We start from the raw sequence: 18,056 nt of genomic DNA, 5'->3' as shown, positions 1-18,056 counted from the left end.
ATAACTGGAACTGGAGGGAACATACATGTACTTGTGATATGCACATAGAACCGTTGGGGTCCAAGATAGGGGACATAACTGACCAGAAAAATCCATATTTCCACACTCCCAGAAGGCAGTTGGGACAGTAGCCCCTGATCTTCCCCCGGGGGGGCAAAAAGCCCACTAGGCACCAGGTATACATATATTAATTTTTATACATGGGGAGGGGGCTCCCCAGAATATACATGCCAAGGCCCCCCCCCATAGAAATGTTGTCTTTTTGACTCCCCCCCCCACCCCCCGAGTCAGATGGGGGCAATAGCCCTTTATCTGTCCTCCCGGAGGGGCAAAAAGCCCACTAGGCATGAAGGATTTCTTTTTTCTTCAAAGTTCCGAGGTTGGGGCTTCCCAGAATAGGCATGCCAATGCACTCCCCCCTCCCCCCCAAAAAATGCCACAGTCTTTCTGCATGATGGGGCAATAGACCCTAATCTGCCCCCTCTGGCAGAGAGCCCACAAGGCACATGGGATTATGCTGTTTTTTTATACATTGGTGTGGGGGCTGCCCAGTATGGCTGTTTTTTCCAACTCAATTACAATATTGTTTTATTTCAATTGTTAGTTTCTATAGAAAAACCTTGACGGATCTACTGCATTCAGAATTTTGTCTACGTTTCAGAAATGTATAGTTCACTGGGATCCATTATTGCTTTTACACACATTTCTACCACTACTGGAAGGAGGTAGAAAGCACAAAAAATAGGAACAAGCATTTACAATGCAACGGTCTCGGCATTGTTAAAGTTAGAGTTATTGGCATTGCTCGTGACATTATTTTTGTTTGTTTTTGTTTTTAAAACATTTAAAGAAACGGCATTGTTATTTACAATGTCAATAGCTTAATCACTCTCAAATGCGAGACCTATTGCATTTGCACCCACACACACAAAGCCACCCACACACACACACAGAGCCACTCACATAGAGCAACCCACACACAAATAGAGCCACCTACACACACACAGACACACACGCAGTAGCCCACTGACCTATTTACATTATGTGCACTTTGTGATCTGCATGGTACATGTTCTTTGCTGCAGGCACATTAACCCTATGTGCTACCTTTCCAGGAGTCAAAACTTCCACTAGACAAAACTCCGATCTCTCTCTAGGAAGAACATTAAACATCAATCATAAGTATACAGTTTTAGAAAAATATACTTGGTGATCCTCCTAGGTAATAAAGGCTACGCGAAAACAACTGAAACATTGTGCACAAGTCTGTTGTGAGAGACACTGCAATGTTTATTCTGCCAGAGGCAAAACATGCCTCTTGGATTTTACAAAAATATAGTAATATCGGAATGCGGACCACGAGGAATAAAGCCATACTATCATCTCCTGAGACTACAGGGTTTGTAACTGGCAAGTTCAGGTTTTGCTGAAGGCAAAGTAGTTGTATTTTGCTGGGAGAGAGGATGCAAGCGCAAGTGTAAAAGTTGGGAGAGAGACATATCGATAACAAATTTCAGCAGCACTATTTATGAGATGACAGCTTAGCCGGCTCCAGCCTCAGCAGGGCGTGGACAAGTACACGTAAAATAGTTGGCTTTTAACCCAGCCGCTCACCCGTGGAATGGTACGCGGGTGACCCCAGGAGGTTGGGTGCATGTACAGGACCACAGGCACCCTCTCACCACCCCCCTGAAACCCGGCTCTGGCGCACACTGAACAAGCAAGCAATACCTTCCGCCATGATGGGTCCGGGCTGATCTCGCGAGAGCTGTGCGGGCAGCCTACAGCGCTCAGCGACAGGAAGAGCGGTTCTCACGAGATGCGTGGACGGGTTGCAGTGTAAATTCGCATCCGGACAAGGGCTGCTATAGGTGGCACGAGTGCAACAACAGCTCCACGACACAAGCTAGTGAGTGCTCTTCGATTCAGGATTAAATATTTTGCAAACTGGAACATGAAATGTGCCAGACTCACAAATGTGTGTATTGCACCACCCGGCGTCCGAGCAGAAATTAGCATCTTATTTCCCACCTTATTAAGTAATGCTGACAGCATCTCATTCAGCCAATATGTTATTCGCAGGCTGACGTTTGCATGTTATTTGGCGAGCATCTTTTTCACATTCAACATTCTAGAACAGCTTTCATGATCTAAATATTAATTAAATACAACTGCAGTTAACTGGACTTTGAATCGGGCAAGATGGCGCACTATTATTACGGTAAAAGGCATGGAAAAACCCGAAACATCACAAATTCCCTAAGCTAAGCCATGAACACCGCCGCCTTTCTCCGAGGTCAAGCAGAAATGCCTCGGAGAAACACAGCGGCGTTTTCAGATTCGGGGGCGTGTTTTTCTTTCTCTCCTCTTGCCATTGACTGGAATGTTTACATTCCAGAGGACCGAAAGAATTGAAAAAACACGCCCCCGAATCCGAAAAAGACTGGGCTTGCTTGGAGAGACAGAGCTCTTCTCCAATGTCAGACCAGCATTTAAGAGGCCAGCCAATGGAGAAGAGGGAAAAAAAGGGGCGGGTTAAAGCCCCTCTCCTAAAACCTTAAATCTCGCGAGCGAGACTGCGCAAGCGCAGCCTTCGCTAGCCGAGACCTAAATATAGACTATGTCCCAGTAAGTGTAGAAAAGTTTGGTTTTCTGACAAAAGTCTGCTGTTCCTGAAAGCTGGGAAGATGGGGATTTTAGCACTACAAACCCTTTGTTGATAGCTTTTGCAGGGGAAACACCAGACGCTTTCTTCTGCAACACTATTTTCCTAAAAAATAAAAAAAGAAATAGCTGTATTTTGGCCAATTTCCAGCACTGCTGGATCCACATTTGACACCCATCCCAAAAGGGATGCACCAGTTCTCGGTCTTGTTCCGATGGTTGAGACGTCACACTCATTAGGGCCACTCTGCAGAAACTGTCCAATAATTTACTCTTATGGGTTTTTCATATATAAATGTAATGTCAAAGTAACTGAGATTTGGAAAAGTAACTATAATTTAGAAGGCAGAGGTGATGAAAAGTATAAGATGGCTTAAAAGTGGTCGCCAAGGGGGGGCAAAAATATGCTGGCAGCCAACTCTCGCACACTAGCCTTCCTGCCCTCTGCATATGGGGCCACATGAGCCGGCAGGGGAATCAGGCCGTATAAGCCTCTGCTGAGTTGTTGCACAATTAAATGATTCTGAGAGGAACACGAGTGCCAGACAGACATATTTTATGTGTCCGGGTAATTGAAGCAGATGCTAAGGCCCCAACCCTGAGTTCTTCGGAAATGTCAGGATTGGGTGCAGATAATGTTTCGCATTGATTCTGGTATGCTGACGTAGGTGGTGTTCATGCACATAGGAGATTTTGCGTTGTGCATATTTCACCAGAAAACAGGGAAATACTAGGACATTAGAGGCCATTTTATATAGAGATTGCCTTGGTGCACTTTGGTGTTACAGACGGGCTATACACACACCTTCACGGTCCGACTGTAATACAGATTGCCCCACGGCTAAATTTGTCTCAGCACTATCTTAAAGGGGAAATCCCTAATTTCCAAGGGGGTATAGCCTCATGCAGATGTGGGAATCCTTTCCCTTTGTTCCCACACCATATTATAACACAGGCGTAGAGGCAAAGAGGCCATTAGGAAGTGCACTGTCTGTATGCCACATAAAGACAATTCACAGACAGTATGCCCAACAACAGCAGCCCTTGGAAGTGGGAAAAAGAGGGTCGCCTGGGCCACCCAGGTATCTTCCTTCTCATGGGTGGACTCACTCACTGCACCTGCCTTCAGGGGATTTCTGCTCTCCTGCAAAACAGAGGCTGGGCTGCCTCCTGTTCTGAAAGGCAGACAGGAGGTTTCAAACAGGCCACCTTTCACTAATATGCTGTTCCTATTGCAGGTATGGATTCGCAGTTGCACTGGGAACAGTGCATTTGCTGTGCTATGGTACGCACAACATTGAGGTCATATCTGAAGACACTTTCCAGTCTGGGATAGTTTAAGGGATAACGTACCCCCAACTGTACATTATAAGGATATTGTCCTGAGGAGTTCCATGACCATAAAAAAAGCACAAGACTGCAAACCAAGAGCTTTTATAAAGTGACACATGACACTCGAGGTGACTTAAAGAAGTGTCCTCTTTATATATAAAGGTATTTTATTCCTTACAATATGTATCTTCTCTGCTTCCCTTGCTGTTCTCCCCCCTCCCCCCCCCCCCCAACTACGACCGTAGCTGCCAAACGGTTTGCATTGTGTCTGAAACCTTCTGCCTTGCATGTGTTTCTGATCAATGATGGAGAGTTTCAATTTAAACAACTAACCTTTTTGGGGGATTTAAACACACTTTGGGCCATATTTACAATAAAATGTCAGCCAAATTTGGCAGCGCCGCACTCTGACATTACAAGAATATGGCACACCCCTATGTTTCACCTAGCGCTGGCACAAAAAAAGCTGTGGGTTGAATCGCTCTGGTTCTGTGGGGAAGTCGGTTGTCATTTTTTTTAATAGGTGTTGTTCTCAATTCAGCCGTGAGGGCAACGGCTCGTGTAGCAGCAAACTACAACCCCCAGGTGCCAGTGGGGTCAAACGCCACGCCACGCCTTTCCCGTGCCCGGTGGCACGTTAAAACGACCGGTGGGCTCCCGCAGCGTGGGACGCGCACTGGCGTGCCCGGGCCAAGGGCAGGCCCATCGGAGCACGGAGGAGGCTGGGCTGGGCCACCCCTCTTATATCGATTCTCTGGCATTCGATCTTTTCTTTAAGCCCCCAGGTAACGTGAAGCTTATTGTTATTCCTGGCCTGCCATTTGTGTTGTATCGTACCTTTGCAATTGGATCACTTGAGTTTGTTATTACAAAATGAACAAACGAAGAGGAGTAGCCAGGACCTTAGATGCATTCATCGTGATGGTGGAATCTCTGTTGACTCACGAACTTGAAATGACTGAGCGACACCTTTCCTTGGATCCCGTAACACTACAGTCCCGCTTATCACTAGGTGGCCCCAATTCAGGTAGTGCACCAGATTCAACTCCACAAAAGTCACCGCCTATTATGATCTGTTCTGTTTCCCCAAATTCCTCTCTGCCAAACCTGGACGTACTCAATATGGCTGCCCCAGTTGTGTCTTGCATCAATACTAGAGCCCAGGTTGCTAAGTCCCAAAGAAATGCTAAGTTGAAAGCGCCACCGATCAAATGGAAGCGGACCGTTGGTACTTCTCAAACTAAAAGCACAAAGGGCCGTCAATCTGTCAGTGCTGCAACTGATCATTTAGCCATTTTAACTGATTCTACGGGTACCCAGACAGACGCTGTTTTTAATCTACCTAGTCATGACATTGACGCAGACACTGTTGGGGACACTGCTCTTGTAAGCACTGTAGAGAAAGCTTTGGAAACTGCACTAGTCCATATTAAGGAGGTGATTGATAGGAATTTGAATCTTCTCTGGGGAAAGTTAAAATGCATGGACTCTGTAATGGACAATTTAAGTGGCAGTAAGGTGAATTGTGTTTCCGATGATGTTGGGGGGGAACTCCGTTAATGCCAGTAGTTAATAACCATGGGTCTGACTTAAAATTGTTAAATTCCACTCTGCACAAAGTTATTCGATCTGTCAATTCTTGCCTAACATGTCGTAATCCAAATGAACTTTCTGTGTTGGACCCTAGTCTTGAGCAGAGGAATATACAAGATATGCCCTAAATGTCTAATGCAAATATCCAAGACCCAAGGAGCAGTCACCATAACCACCTACATTTTGGCATTAACTTAAGTGATCCAAGTAGGGGTGCCATGGACTGCTCTAGGAGCAGCCGCCCGAGACCCAGGGCCGATGTTTTGAGCCTACCCCCATCCTCTTGTTCTTATGTGTTGGTCCTGGCTGGTGTTCCAAATCTTACTGGGGACCAGAGAGAGTTTTGGGTTGACCTGCGCAACGAGTCTGTGGATTGGTTAAGTAAACACAAAGGATTCCACCCCTCTGATATGAATGAGATTCTTATGGCCAGAAGGGTAGAGTGGGTTGGTCATTCTGCCAAGAACATAAATGGTGACTGCATTGTTATTAATTTTCGTGGGCCCCACATGGTTCGCCGCCTATTAAGCATTCATTAGCAACCATTCATACAAAGCTCCAGTATTTGTGCGCTCCCCCTAGGTTATTTTTACAAACCACAATTTACACCTATCAGGAATGTTTATGCACCGCCCTTGGTAACCAATAGGTTTCAGGCCCTTTCTGATCTGGATGCTCAGGATTGACAACCATCTGTAATGGTTGACCAACCACATCACGCAGAAAATTCCTTAGATACTGTACCTACAGCCCACACTGACATGTCAGCTGACCAGCAACCCATAAATACGGCTAATGCTGAAACTGATGAGTGTCTTAAGTTGGAATGTCGCAGGCTTACAGTCGAGGCTTGGCGACCTGGATTGGCTGCGTTTAATAACGGAACAAGACGTAGTTAGGTTCCAAGAGACCTGGGCCACTCATGAATTACATATTGAGGGGTTTCATTGTTTTAGCATAATAGCCCGCACCCCCAAATTTGGCAGACCATCGGGGGCCTATTTATCAGGATTAATGTTGCAGCTGGAGGGAGTTTTAAGGTTTTATCAACCAATAGTCGCAACTTCCAAGTCTTGTTTTACAAAAGGAGAGTCTCTTTTTATTTGATACATTTTTACAGTAATGATTTTCACTCTATTCCCAATAGGAATTTTATTGAGCTCTTTGATTTTATCTCTAATTTAGATTGCCAGCAAGGTTTAGATGGGACTACCGGGACTCTCTTGGGTGGTGATTTTAATGCAAAACTCATAGACACGCCACATGGTGCAGGTACACATAATTCAGATCCCCCCTTTCGCAGGGGTGCAGAGGTGGCCGCGTTCTTGAGTTCGTATAATCTCGTCAATGTTATGGATGCTGTGGGTGCATCACATGTTATCAACCATCAAGTACCAACATTCAGAGGAAGGGGTTGTTCCTCAACCATAGATTTAATTTGTATTTCCCCTCTCCTTGCAGACCACTTAATGGCTGCAGAAGTTATTGTTACGAGCCATGGGGACCATAATCCAATTAAAATAATATTGAGATTGGCTCCTCGGCCCGTGTTCTCTTCTGAATGTGGTGCCAGAAATGTAATGCCCTCAACTGATAATTTAAGATTAACATGGAGAGGTGTTGATAGTGGCGAATTGTTTCAGTCACTAGTGAAGGCTAGTATGCACCTTATTAATTCATGTTTATCGACTCAAGACCCCCACCCAGAGGTAGTCCAGGATTTTACAAAACTTTGGCAACCAAAACCCTTTTGTCGAAACCTATTCCTCTGGCGAAACATGGCCCGAGATGGTTCGACCATGAGTGTTCTGAGGCGAATAGGAATCTGCGTAAGGCTTTATCATCCAACCCAAGGTGCACCGCAGACTTGAAAATGGCTAGGCGGAGATATAATATAGCGATTGCAAATCGGAAAGGAGCACTTTCAAATGATCGCTGGGAAGCTCTATCTAAGGTGGCCACTATAAAAAAGGGCAGCATATTTTGGTCTGCTGTGAGGGACTTGCGATCTATGGGCCGGCTATTAACCCCTTTTCAAGTGAGTTGTGGGAAAACCACTTCTCAAAAAATGTATGCTATCCCCCCACAAGAGTCAGACCAGTATGAATTTGGCCCACTGTCCAGCATACAGATAACTTTGTCTGAGGTGGAAGAAGCTATCCATCAGAGCCTCAAGAATAAAGCCCCTGGCCCTGATGGGTTACCCATAGGTCTAATCAAATGGAAACTAGATTTTTGGGCTCTTCTTTTGAACGTTTTTAATCATTTAACGTATGCTCCGAAAGCTAGCACCTGGGCTACGAGTATTATCGTTCCGATTTTTAAAAAGGGGGACCGGTCTCAACCTAATAATTACAGGCCTATCTCCCTGATTGACAACACTTTAAAAATACTGGGCAGAGTTTTATATAATAAGATTTTAGAGTGGTCAGAGGAAAGTGGCATTTTAGTGCCCTGCCAGGTAGGTTTCCGCAGCAAGGTTGGCACCAATAAACAGTGTTTAAATCTCAACATCACTCACATAATATTGATGTTGAACTATGTTGATTATTCTGTGAATATCTTATTCAGTATAAACGTGTGCACAGGACTTGTCTATAAGTGTTTAAATCTCAACCTGGTAATTGGAAAATACACCATTACGTGGCCCTCCCCGGTCTATTTGGCCTTTATGGATTTGTCCTCTGCCTTTGACCTTGTCAATAGGTCAAAGCTCTGGTCTATCCTCCTGGCTTATGGACTGGATGAGCCTTTGGTACATTTTTTAGCGCACCTCAACAAAGATCTTCAGGCCCAGGTGAGGTTTGGTTGTGGGGGCGAGGTCACTGTAGTCATTAGGGTAGGAAGGGGGGTCAGACAGGGATGTGTCCTGGCCTCCCTCCTTTTTATTATCTACATTAATGGATTGAATAAATCGCTAAAATCCCAAGACGTCCCCAAAATTAATGGGAAAACTCTCTTCCTCTACTATTATACGCAGATGATGCGGTCCTTATAGGCCGCACTCCGAATTCCCTGCGCATCCTAGTACAGACTTTTGTTAACTATATGGATAGCCTGGACTTATGTGTCAATTTAAAAAATAATTTATATTGTTGTGTGGCCCAGAGAAACGCCAGCTTAGCTCTATCACTGTGGGCAGTCAAAAATTGACGAGTACCAGCACATTCCCCTACCTTGGGGTGGTCTTTGCTGCGAACGGCTCATGGACTGACCATATGGCTCACTCCAGGAGCAAGTTCTCAAAGGCCATCAATTCAATCCTTAGCCTTCCTCGCTCAAAGAGAACAGGTGCTAATTTAGCTATTTCAATTTTTTTTAAATCACAATGTGTCCCAGTAGCCACGTATGGAGCTGAGATTTGGGGTAATGCCAACAGCTCCTGTATTCAGCAGGGAAAGAATAGGTTCTGCAGGAAGCTGTTGGGTGTCCCAATCTCTACTCCACAATACATTTGCCATAGGGAACTTAATCTAAATTATATCAAAGATTTTATAAGTGCACGTCCTGCTCTTTTTTGGCTGTCGGTCTGGAAAAACCAGGCTGCTTCTTTAACCAGAGAGATTATCAGTGACTGTGTTAAGTGTGAGAAAGGGATGGATATCCCCTGGCTTTCTGGAGTGTATCAAAGTCTATGTAGCGTTAATAAAGGTTGTATTTTCCTAAATCCCAGCACAGCTGAAACTCTGCATAAAAACGAGCTCAGAAGTGCACTTTATTTATTATATAATACAGAAAGGATTGGTATGGAATCTAAAAAATCTCTTGCCTCTAGCTACATGTCTATAGAACAGCATAGCCATCCCCTACCTATCTATCTCACCTTACCTATGAGTCACTGGGAAAGGAGCCTTTTATTTCGCCTAAGAGCAGGAACAGTTAAATTTGCATTATGTTTTCCTCTTGGTTACCATTCCAATCTTGACCATGTACCCTGTCCATGTGATGGGGTGAGCGGCCAATCTACTTTACATTTTTTGTTTCTTTGTAAATACTATTTGAAGTTCACTAAGTGGCTTTTAAATCCATTTAAAAAAAAGAAAAGGCCTATTAGCCTGGATAATGCCTATTTGTGGTTACTCACTCTGGCCGACGAAGAGCTGGTTTTCCGCACAAGTACGTTTTTGAGAATTGCCACTGGAGCACGCAAGATGATGTCTATCCCCTGAGCTTTTATATTTATGTATGAATACTTTGTATAAACTGACACATGAACTGGTATTTTATATAATTGCAAATAGTTTATTGCTAATGGATTTTATTATCACTCTCCTTTTGTCGTTTAATTTGTCATGTTGCTGTGCTTTTATGGATACCAAGTTATCCGAATAAAGTTTTCTGAACTGAACTATAGGTGTGCTTGGTTCTGTGGTAGAGAAAGACGTCAGAAGGGATGATGTCAAAGTGTCTTTGAGAGTATCAAGAGTAATGAATTAACCACCTTTGTACAAATTCCCCCCAGAGAGTTCTGGGGTTAATAGGTCGACTTTTTCTTTAAATTTTAAAAAAGATTGAAGAAAGGCTCTCCCTTGTAATTACATTCAATTCTCTATGAAAATCAATTGCTAATGTGTTCTTTAGGCCCCTAAGACTATGGGGTTGTCTCTGGAAGAGTCATCTGTCTCTAATCGTAGTCTCCTCGGACCACCTACACCTGTCTCTAATGTTCTTAAACCTAGGACGATTCCTGCTTCCATACTTTTAGAGGGAAGAGCTGTGGACTACCTGATTAAGCAATAACAGTGAAATGACATGTGCATAGAGTGCTGCTGACCAACTAGTTTTACAATTGCCCCTCTGGACTATTCCATATGTCAATCAATGACAGATGTTCCTCTTCTAAAAATTTGACAGAGAAAAGGGGTTCCATAATGAAAGAACAAGACGGTACACAGGCTGCAAACAAATATGGAATGAAAGTAAATTGAGTTTCTTGATCTTATCGTGAGGTGGGGTGGATAGGTGAGCACATTCATGCCTGAGGACTTTGTTGTGCCAATTTGAGACCCATGGTGTTGCGTGAATTATTTTATATTGTCAACCAAGATGTGTGCTCTAGTTAAAACTTTGGGGCAGATTTATGAGGTTTTGCCGTAGGGAAGCGCAGCAGGCCTTCCTGCTGCGCTTCCCTACGGCAAAAGAAAAGGGCAGGGATGCGCCGTATCTATAAAATGCGGCGCATTCCTGTCCTTTTCCCCTGCGCCGGCGCACAATGGGCTGCCTGCGCCAACGCAGGCACCTCTGCACCATGGTGTAAGGGTGCCTGCGTTGCGGAGATGAATATTTGTGTACAGGAAGGGAAACCTTTCTGTACAAAAATAATCACAAGAGGTTTTTCCTCTTTGTATGGGTGCTGCAGAATGCAGCACACATAGAAAAAGGAAAAACGAGGAGAAATAAAGATATTTCTCCCCGTTGCGCCTCCCTTACGCCTCCCCTGGGGAGGCGGAAGCTTTTGGCACTGCCTCAGATTTACGATTTCTCGTAAATCTTGGGCAGTGTCAAAAGGCCATGGATGTTGCTGGGAACGCCCCCAGCAACACCCATTGCACGCCCCTTTAACGCAGAACACTGCGTTAAAGGGACTGATATTTATGAGGCAGCATTAAGCCACAAAAAGTGGCTCAGTGCTGCCTGATAAATATCACGCAGGCTTCTGCGCCACGGAACGTCACAAAAAAGTGACGTTCCGATGGCACAACGGACCTCATAAATCTGCCCCAAAGTTGTCCCATTAGTTTTTTATTTTTTCACCACCGCCTCCATTATCTTCTGGAGTTAAAATTAAATGTAAAATCTATTCCATTTGCTGTGTCTGTCTTCTGTCAAATAGATTGTTACCACTTGAGTCCATAGAGGGTAATTATTGACTATTGCAAGGAATTTTTCCTCAGGATTTTTTCACCTATGACTACTTATCTAGAACATGCTTAAACTCCATTTGTAGGTCTGATTCTAACGTTTCTACTATTAGCTTTATTTAATGTAATATGGCTGGCTTCCATTCTATGATAGGCAATAGGGAGTGGTCCAATTTCATAAGTCAATTTAACATTATTATTATGCCACAAGATACTTGCACAGCTATGCATTATTATCAACATGGGTGGCTTACCTGATAGTTTCTGCTATACCTTCTCGTTTAGTGGGAGCTAAAGGCGGTCTTTTTATCTGTACTGCTATCGCTCTATTTTGTACTGTTGCAGAGTGGCCTACTAGAGCTTCAGATATCCAGGTGCTTGAATTAAGGTTCAGGAAAGGTAGCCATTGTTTTCTTACAAACCTCTACAATAATAATTTTATTCTTTCTGTTGGAACTAACTTTCCTGAACTGCCCAGCATAATAGACAAGGTCCAGTCCCCTAATTGGAATCATTTTGGAAGCGCACCATTAACTGTTTTAGCTTGAGTTTAATGCCAAAACCGTTGACATTTTAGCTAACTGTAGGGGCACCAACAAAACACTAAGGGCCAGATTTACTAACTTTCCACGCAACGCAGTGCAGCAAGGCAACTTGCTGTGTTGTGTGAAAGAGGGAGAGCAGAAATGCGTCACATCTACCAATTTACGGCATACTTCTGTTCTCTCATAGCACTGTCAGACCTCAGACAGCCTATTGCCAACGCAGGCCCCCTTGCACCACGGTGCATGGGTGCCTGTGTTACAAGGGGAATTCTTTTTGTGCAGGAAGGGATACCTTCCTGCACAAGAACAATGTCTCAAGGCATTTTCCTCTTTTTGTGTGTGCTGCATATTGCAGTACAGATAGAAAGAGGAAATAACAAGGAGTGGAAAATATTTTTCTCCACGTTTGCTATCCTCTGTGGGGCATCGCGATTTCACGCAATCCCAGGTTTACAAACCTTTGTAAATCTTGTATTGCATGTTATCCATGAGTGGATGCATGGGAAGCATTTTATTTGATGTGGGTGCTCAAAGATACCCACACCATGTTAGGAATTGCTATAGAAGTGGAGTGGATGCCCACAATATAGCGAGAATTACCACTGTGCCATGAATTCACGAACACTAAGCCATGTATGGGTACCATTGTGCAGTGGCTGCTCACAATATGTGAAATTGTCAGTATTTTTACCAGAGGTGGACATTGGACACCAAAACATGGATGCCCACAAGTTATAAGGAATTTCCTCCACTTTACCAGGGAAAGTCAGTGTGGTACCATCCCATGAATACCCACAAGTTGCCAGGAATTGCCACCATTGTGTCAGGGCTAGTATTTTACAATGGTGTGCAGCTGGCCTAACACTCACACACTCCTCATGCGTTCACAGACGGTCACACACACGCCTTTTCTCTCTCTCTTTTTTTTTTAAATTTACCCTCTTCTCTGCGCTGGCATTCAAACTGTTGCTGTGTCTCCATGCAGACATCCCTCTCACTTACAATGCCATCTCCTGATTCCGATCTGTGCCCCCAGGAGGGGGAAATAGTGGATTGGTTGAGGGGAGCAGGTGGGAGTGCCTGGGGGAGGGAGAAGGCTTAGCCAAGCGTGAACGACTCGCCCAGTATAGGGGACCATCAGAAGTGCTTGGGGTCCATAAGGCATTCTAATGGTAGGCACCTCGGGTGTCGCCTATATTGTATATTTGTTGTCAGTTGGAAACCCCTCAGTAGAAAACAGCCCTGTCATTGACAGCTGCAATTTTTGTAATTCTGTTATTTATATTCCCTTCATGTGTTAAATAGTTATTATATCATAATAAACAGAATATGATGAAGAAGAAATTGGTATGGTTAATTGGGTTACGCTGACTATCTCTTTAAACTGATGTGGCGTATGGAACTGATGCATAGGAGAGACAATTTATCAAGAACTAACGGTGCTGAAACATTGAACAAGACATTGGATCCGAGCGTTTCGTTTCTGACTCGACTGATGCGGAAGTAGAGGAGGCTGATGGCTACCCTGTCAGGCACAGGGCTCTTGATAGCTGTTGGACCTGGCCTCGTGGCGTGGTCCCGAACCCTCCTACCCGACCCAACGGGGGCAGCCCCCACCCTTCGGGGTCCCGCCGGATTGTACTTTGCTGCCCGCGCCAGCTTACGCGACCCGGCTCGCCCCGGCCTCAGCCCCAGCGAAGCCCCGACATCGAGGCACCAAGATCCGGCCAGGGGGTACCAAGTGGCCACTCCACCGATCCCGGAGGAGGGGAGTTTCGATGGGACCCCCAACTGTCCCTCAACGCCTGGTTTCAATCGCCCTCCGGCCCTCCTGGGCGCTGGCGCCTCTCCCGCTGGGTGTCGGCCCTCTCCTATCCCGGCCCCTCCGCCCCCCAGGCGCAAGGGTCCGGACATCAAAGGGTTCCAGACCTAAATCTGGGGAAGCCTCAAGCCAGGACAGCAGTTGTATCCTGGAGTCGAGAGCCCTGCTGATCGGATCGCGGCTGACCCTACGGAGAGAGACTCATTACTTGGAACGTGAAACCCTGAGCCCTGCTGACTGCGTCGCGGCTCGACCTCACAGAAGTAAACCATCGGAGCCCTGCTGACCTCGTCGCGGCTCGACCTCGCAGAAGTAAACCATCAAAGCCCTGCTGTCCTTGTCGCGGCTCGACCTCGCAGAAGTAAACCATCAGAGCCCTGCTGACCTCGTCGCGGCTCGACCTCATCGCAGCAATCCCCTGAACCCTGCGGACGACGTCCCGGCTCCCGGAACCCCCCCCCCCCCCCCGGCTCGAGGATTGAGAGCTCGGCGCAGGGTGTTCCCGTACCAGGCTAAGACTGAGACTGTCCCGCTACCCCATCCCAACAAGACTTTGAGACTCTTTTGGATCTCTCGATCCACCTGTAAATATTGCCACAGAAATCTGCCTTGATTACCGATAAAAACGTATAAGAATTGATACCCTGGCTGTGTCCCTTTGTGGTGGTGGGGTTGCTTGGCTGATACGATCATAGGAGAAGGACCTCGCCCAGGAGGCTTCTCAGCGGCGCTCGGCTACTTGCCTACGGAACGGTGATCCTCGGGGTGGTCAGTCCGATACCATCGGGCACCCGGAGGGCGCCAAAACATGGATGCCCACAAGTTATAAGGAATTTCCTCCACTTTACCAGGGAAAGTCAGTGTGGTACCATCCCATGAATACCCACAAGTTGCCAGGAATTGCCACCATTGTGTCAGGGCTAGTATTTTACAATGGTGTGCAGCTGGCCTAACACTCACACACTCCTCATGCGTTCACAGACGGTCACACACACGCCTTTACTCTCTCTCTTTTTTTTTAAAATTTACCCTCTTCTCTGCGCTGGCATTCCAACTGTTGCTGTGTCTCCATGCAGACATCCCTCTCACTTACAATGCCATCTCCTGATTCCGATCTGTGCCCCCAGGAGGGGGAAATAGTGGATTGGTTGAGGGGAGCAGGTGGGAGTTCCTGGAGGAGGGAGAAGGCTTAGCCAAGCGTGAACGACTCGCCCAGTATAGGGGACCATCAGAAGTGCTTGGAGTCCATAAGGCATTCTAATGGTAGGCACCTCGGGTGTCGCCTATATTGTATATTTGTTGTCAGTTGGAAACCCCTCAGTAGAAAACAGCCCTGTCATTGACAGCTGCAATTTTTGTAATTCTGTTATTTATATTCCCTTCATGTGTTAAATAGTTATTATATCATAATAAACAGAATATGATGAAGAAGAAATTGGTATGGTTAATTGGGTTACGCTGACTATCTCTTTAAACTGATGTGGCGTATGGAACTGATGCATAGGAGAGACAATTTATCAAGAACTAACGGTGCTGAAACATTGAACAAGACATTGGATTCGAGCGTTTCGTTTCTGACTCGACTGATGCGGAAGTAGAGGAGGCTGATGGCTACCCTGTCAGGCACAGGGCTCTTGATAGCCTACAAGTCATTTACTGTTTTGACATAGGTAACATTCTGCACAGTCTGAAAAAACTAGTGGTAGACAAAGTGATGTAGGCCAGCTTTTCTTGTGCTAGACATTGGACATGCATTCAGCTTCCTAGTTAGTGACTACTATTTAATTTTTCGAGATCTTTTCTACTCTGTCATACACCCTTAAACGCTTACAAATTGCTCTTATGAGAATGTGATCACACCAGGAAGCAATCAATTAAAATGTAGGCAAGTCAGGCTTGTCCCCAGTTTAACAATTTTTGTTCTTCTCTTCATGTTTCAGTTACCTCGTATTAGAACCAAGCCAGAAAATCAGCCTGTGTGAGACTGAATCCCGCTGGAAGTGAAGATGACATTTGGACAATTTAAAAAAACAATTGTATTTTAATATATATATATATAACAAACGTCTATTACATTTTGAAAACTTTCACAAAATCAGGTGCCTTTTCCATAATGTTTAAACTTCATTATTTAACTTTAAAAATATTTCTATTCCAGGGAATGATTTTTTTATCATGAACTAGATCTACCTAACGCTCAGCATATTTCTCCTTAAATGCTTACACTTTCAAACTGACATTAACGGTGATGACCCATATGAGTGTTAAACTACGATTAATAAATGGAATTTCAAGTAATTTTTTTGTACTTTATTATGAAAATAAAAAAACTTTTTTCCAGACCTAGGTTTGTACTTCTATTTTTTTTCATGGATTTGTGATTAGGAGAACAATTAAGGCGTTGGTATGTAATTTGCTTTTATATTGTAAAGCTCACATTTTCACTTTTAATGACTGCTACTTGAAAATGACGATTCTCAACGCTATTGTGTATAGAAAACCGTGATTTTATTAAATACAAGAAGGCTAGCATTATGCATTAACTTTTATTTACTACCTTCAAGCAACAAACGCTTTAAAGTTGCAAAACCAGAACACTGCATGACACAAACTACTACAGAACCACCGTATTTAAAAGAATATGGCACATTCCTGCCTTTGTCCCTGTGCCAACAAAGGCACCCTTGCACCATGGTCCAAGTGTGTGTGTTGCATGCAGGATTGCTTTTGTGCACGAAGGTGCACCTTCTTGCACAGAAACAAACCTGAGAGGCATATTCCTCTTTTTATGTGAGCTACCGAATGCAGCACATATAAAAAGAGGAAGTAACAAAGAGAAATAAATATATTTCTCCTTGTTACACCTCCCTTGAGAAGCTGTATATATCTGAAAGAAGCACGTTAGTTAGATTTCTCACCTTCGAATATCCCCAGGCGTCAGGCGGGATGCGGAAAGATTTTCATCAGCAATACCCCTTGCACGTCGCTAGGCGTCGTCTGCGGCTCCGCATCCGTCGTTGTGCACCGGAATGACGTCTGAGTGCTTAGACGTCGCCCTCGTGCGCTGACGTCAGTTCTTCTTTTTTCCGCGCCAGACAGCGCCGATCCGGGAAGAGCTTACCCCTTAGTCATTTTTTAACTAAACTTTTTGACTCTTTTTGGTGTACTGTCGACTCGACTCTGGTGCCGGTAGGATGCCTGGGTTTAAAGCCTGTGACTCCGGTCACCGACTGATGTCGGTGACGGATCACCATCGCCGGTGCCTTTACTGTCTGGGGCCCGACCACGATGCGGAATCGTGTCTCGACTGTCAGGCCTTGACCTCGAAGGCTAGGCGGGAGCGGTCCCGTAAGCTTCTCGAGCTTCGACACTCGGCTCCGCGCCATTCAAGGTCGACGGACCGGTCGCGGAGCCACAGCCACCATCACCGATCGTCAGGCTCAAAGTCTTCGGGTAAGTCGAAGCACTCAAAGAAGTCCAAGAGGCGACACCGCTCTTCGGACTCCCCTCGCCGGTCGCGCTACTCGGTCGAGGGTCAGGGTGGTCCCACCCCCGCGGCTCAGTCGGAGCCGCGTCCGTCCCCATACCCGCCGGTCCCTGGGACTGACGCGACTCCGGCGGAGATCAGTGCCTTCCTCTCAGCCATGAGGGGCCTGGCTCCGCCGTCGATGCCTGCCGGGGCCCCGCGGGCTCGACTGGGTGACCTCTTGAGCCGGCGGCTCCGGCCCCAGCGCCGTCGACGACTTTGGTCCCGACGCCGCAGGTCCCCGAGGGATCCAGGCCTGGATCTCTGCAGATGCCGGTCGACCTAACGACGCCTCCTCCGCCGGCGCCGTCTCTGGATGACGCCGTTCCCCGGTTCAGCCCCGGTCCGGCGCCGTCCGATGCCGCATCCGACACTGATGGATGAACATTCCATCTACCGCCCGGCTCCGGTTATTCCCCCTGTTTATCAGGAATCGGATGACTGGGGTGACTGGGAGGGGTCTGAGGATCCTATGGGCAGGCAGGCCCATTTATCACAGGACTGGGCAGACAAACTGGGGGATGCCAGTGGTCTGGACACCTCCCCGTACACTGGTTTCATCTCTCCTCCGACTGTGGCCTCGGAGGAAGGTGCAGCTTTTTCAGTGGTGCTGCGCAAGGCGGCCGAAGCCCTTGGGCTGGAGTTGCCTGCTGTTGCCGTGAGGACTAACCTCCTCACTGAAGTGCTTCAACCGTCAGCAAGCTCCTCGGAGC

At 46.1% G+C, this 18,056-nt stretch overlaps 1 protein-coding gene across 4 annotated transcripts in view; it reads left to right on the top strand.

Annotated features, from left to right (window-relative positions):
- Window positions 1-16,159, top strand: part of SDCCAG8 (SHH signaling and ciliogenesis regulator SDCCAG8) — a 1,515,443-nt gene extending 1,499,284 nt beyond the window's left edge. For 3 of the 4 annotated variants that reach the window (XM_085611405.1, XM_085611403.1, XM_085611406.1), the window contains one exon: window positions 15,758-16,159. In XM_085611405.1, the coding sequence (XP_085467531.1) occupies window positions 15,758-15,799 (42 nt within the window). In that variant the 3' untranslated portion in view covers window positions 15,800-16,159. The remainder of the gene's footprint in view (window positions 1-15,757) is intronic. The other variant, XM_085611404.1, reaches the window with a different exon arrangement.
- The last annotated feature ends 1,897 nt before the right edge of the window (window positions 16,160-18,056 follow it).

The sequence above is a fragment of the Triturus cristatus genome, chromosome 6 (genome assembly GCF_964204655.1).
Source record: "Triturus cristatus chromosome 6, aTriCri1.1, whole genome shotgun sequence".
In the NCBI taxonomy this organism is placed as follows: Eukaryota; Metazoa; Chordata; class Amphibia; order Caudata; family Salamandridae; genus Triturus; species Triturus cristatus.
The sequence above is the reverse complement of the archived record's forward strand: the minus strand, read 5'-3'. Positions and strand labels throughout refer to the sequence as shown.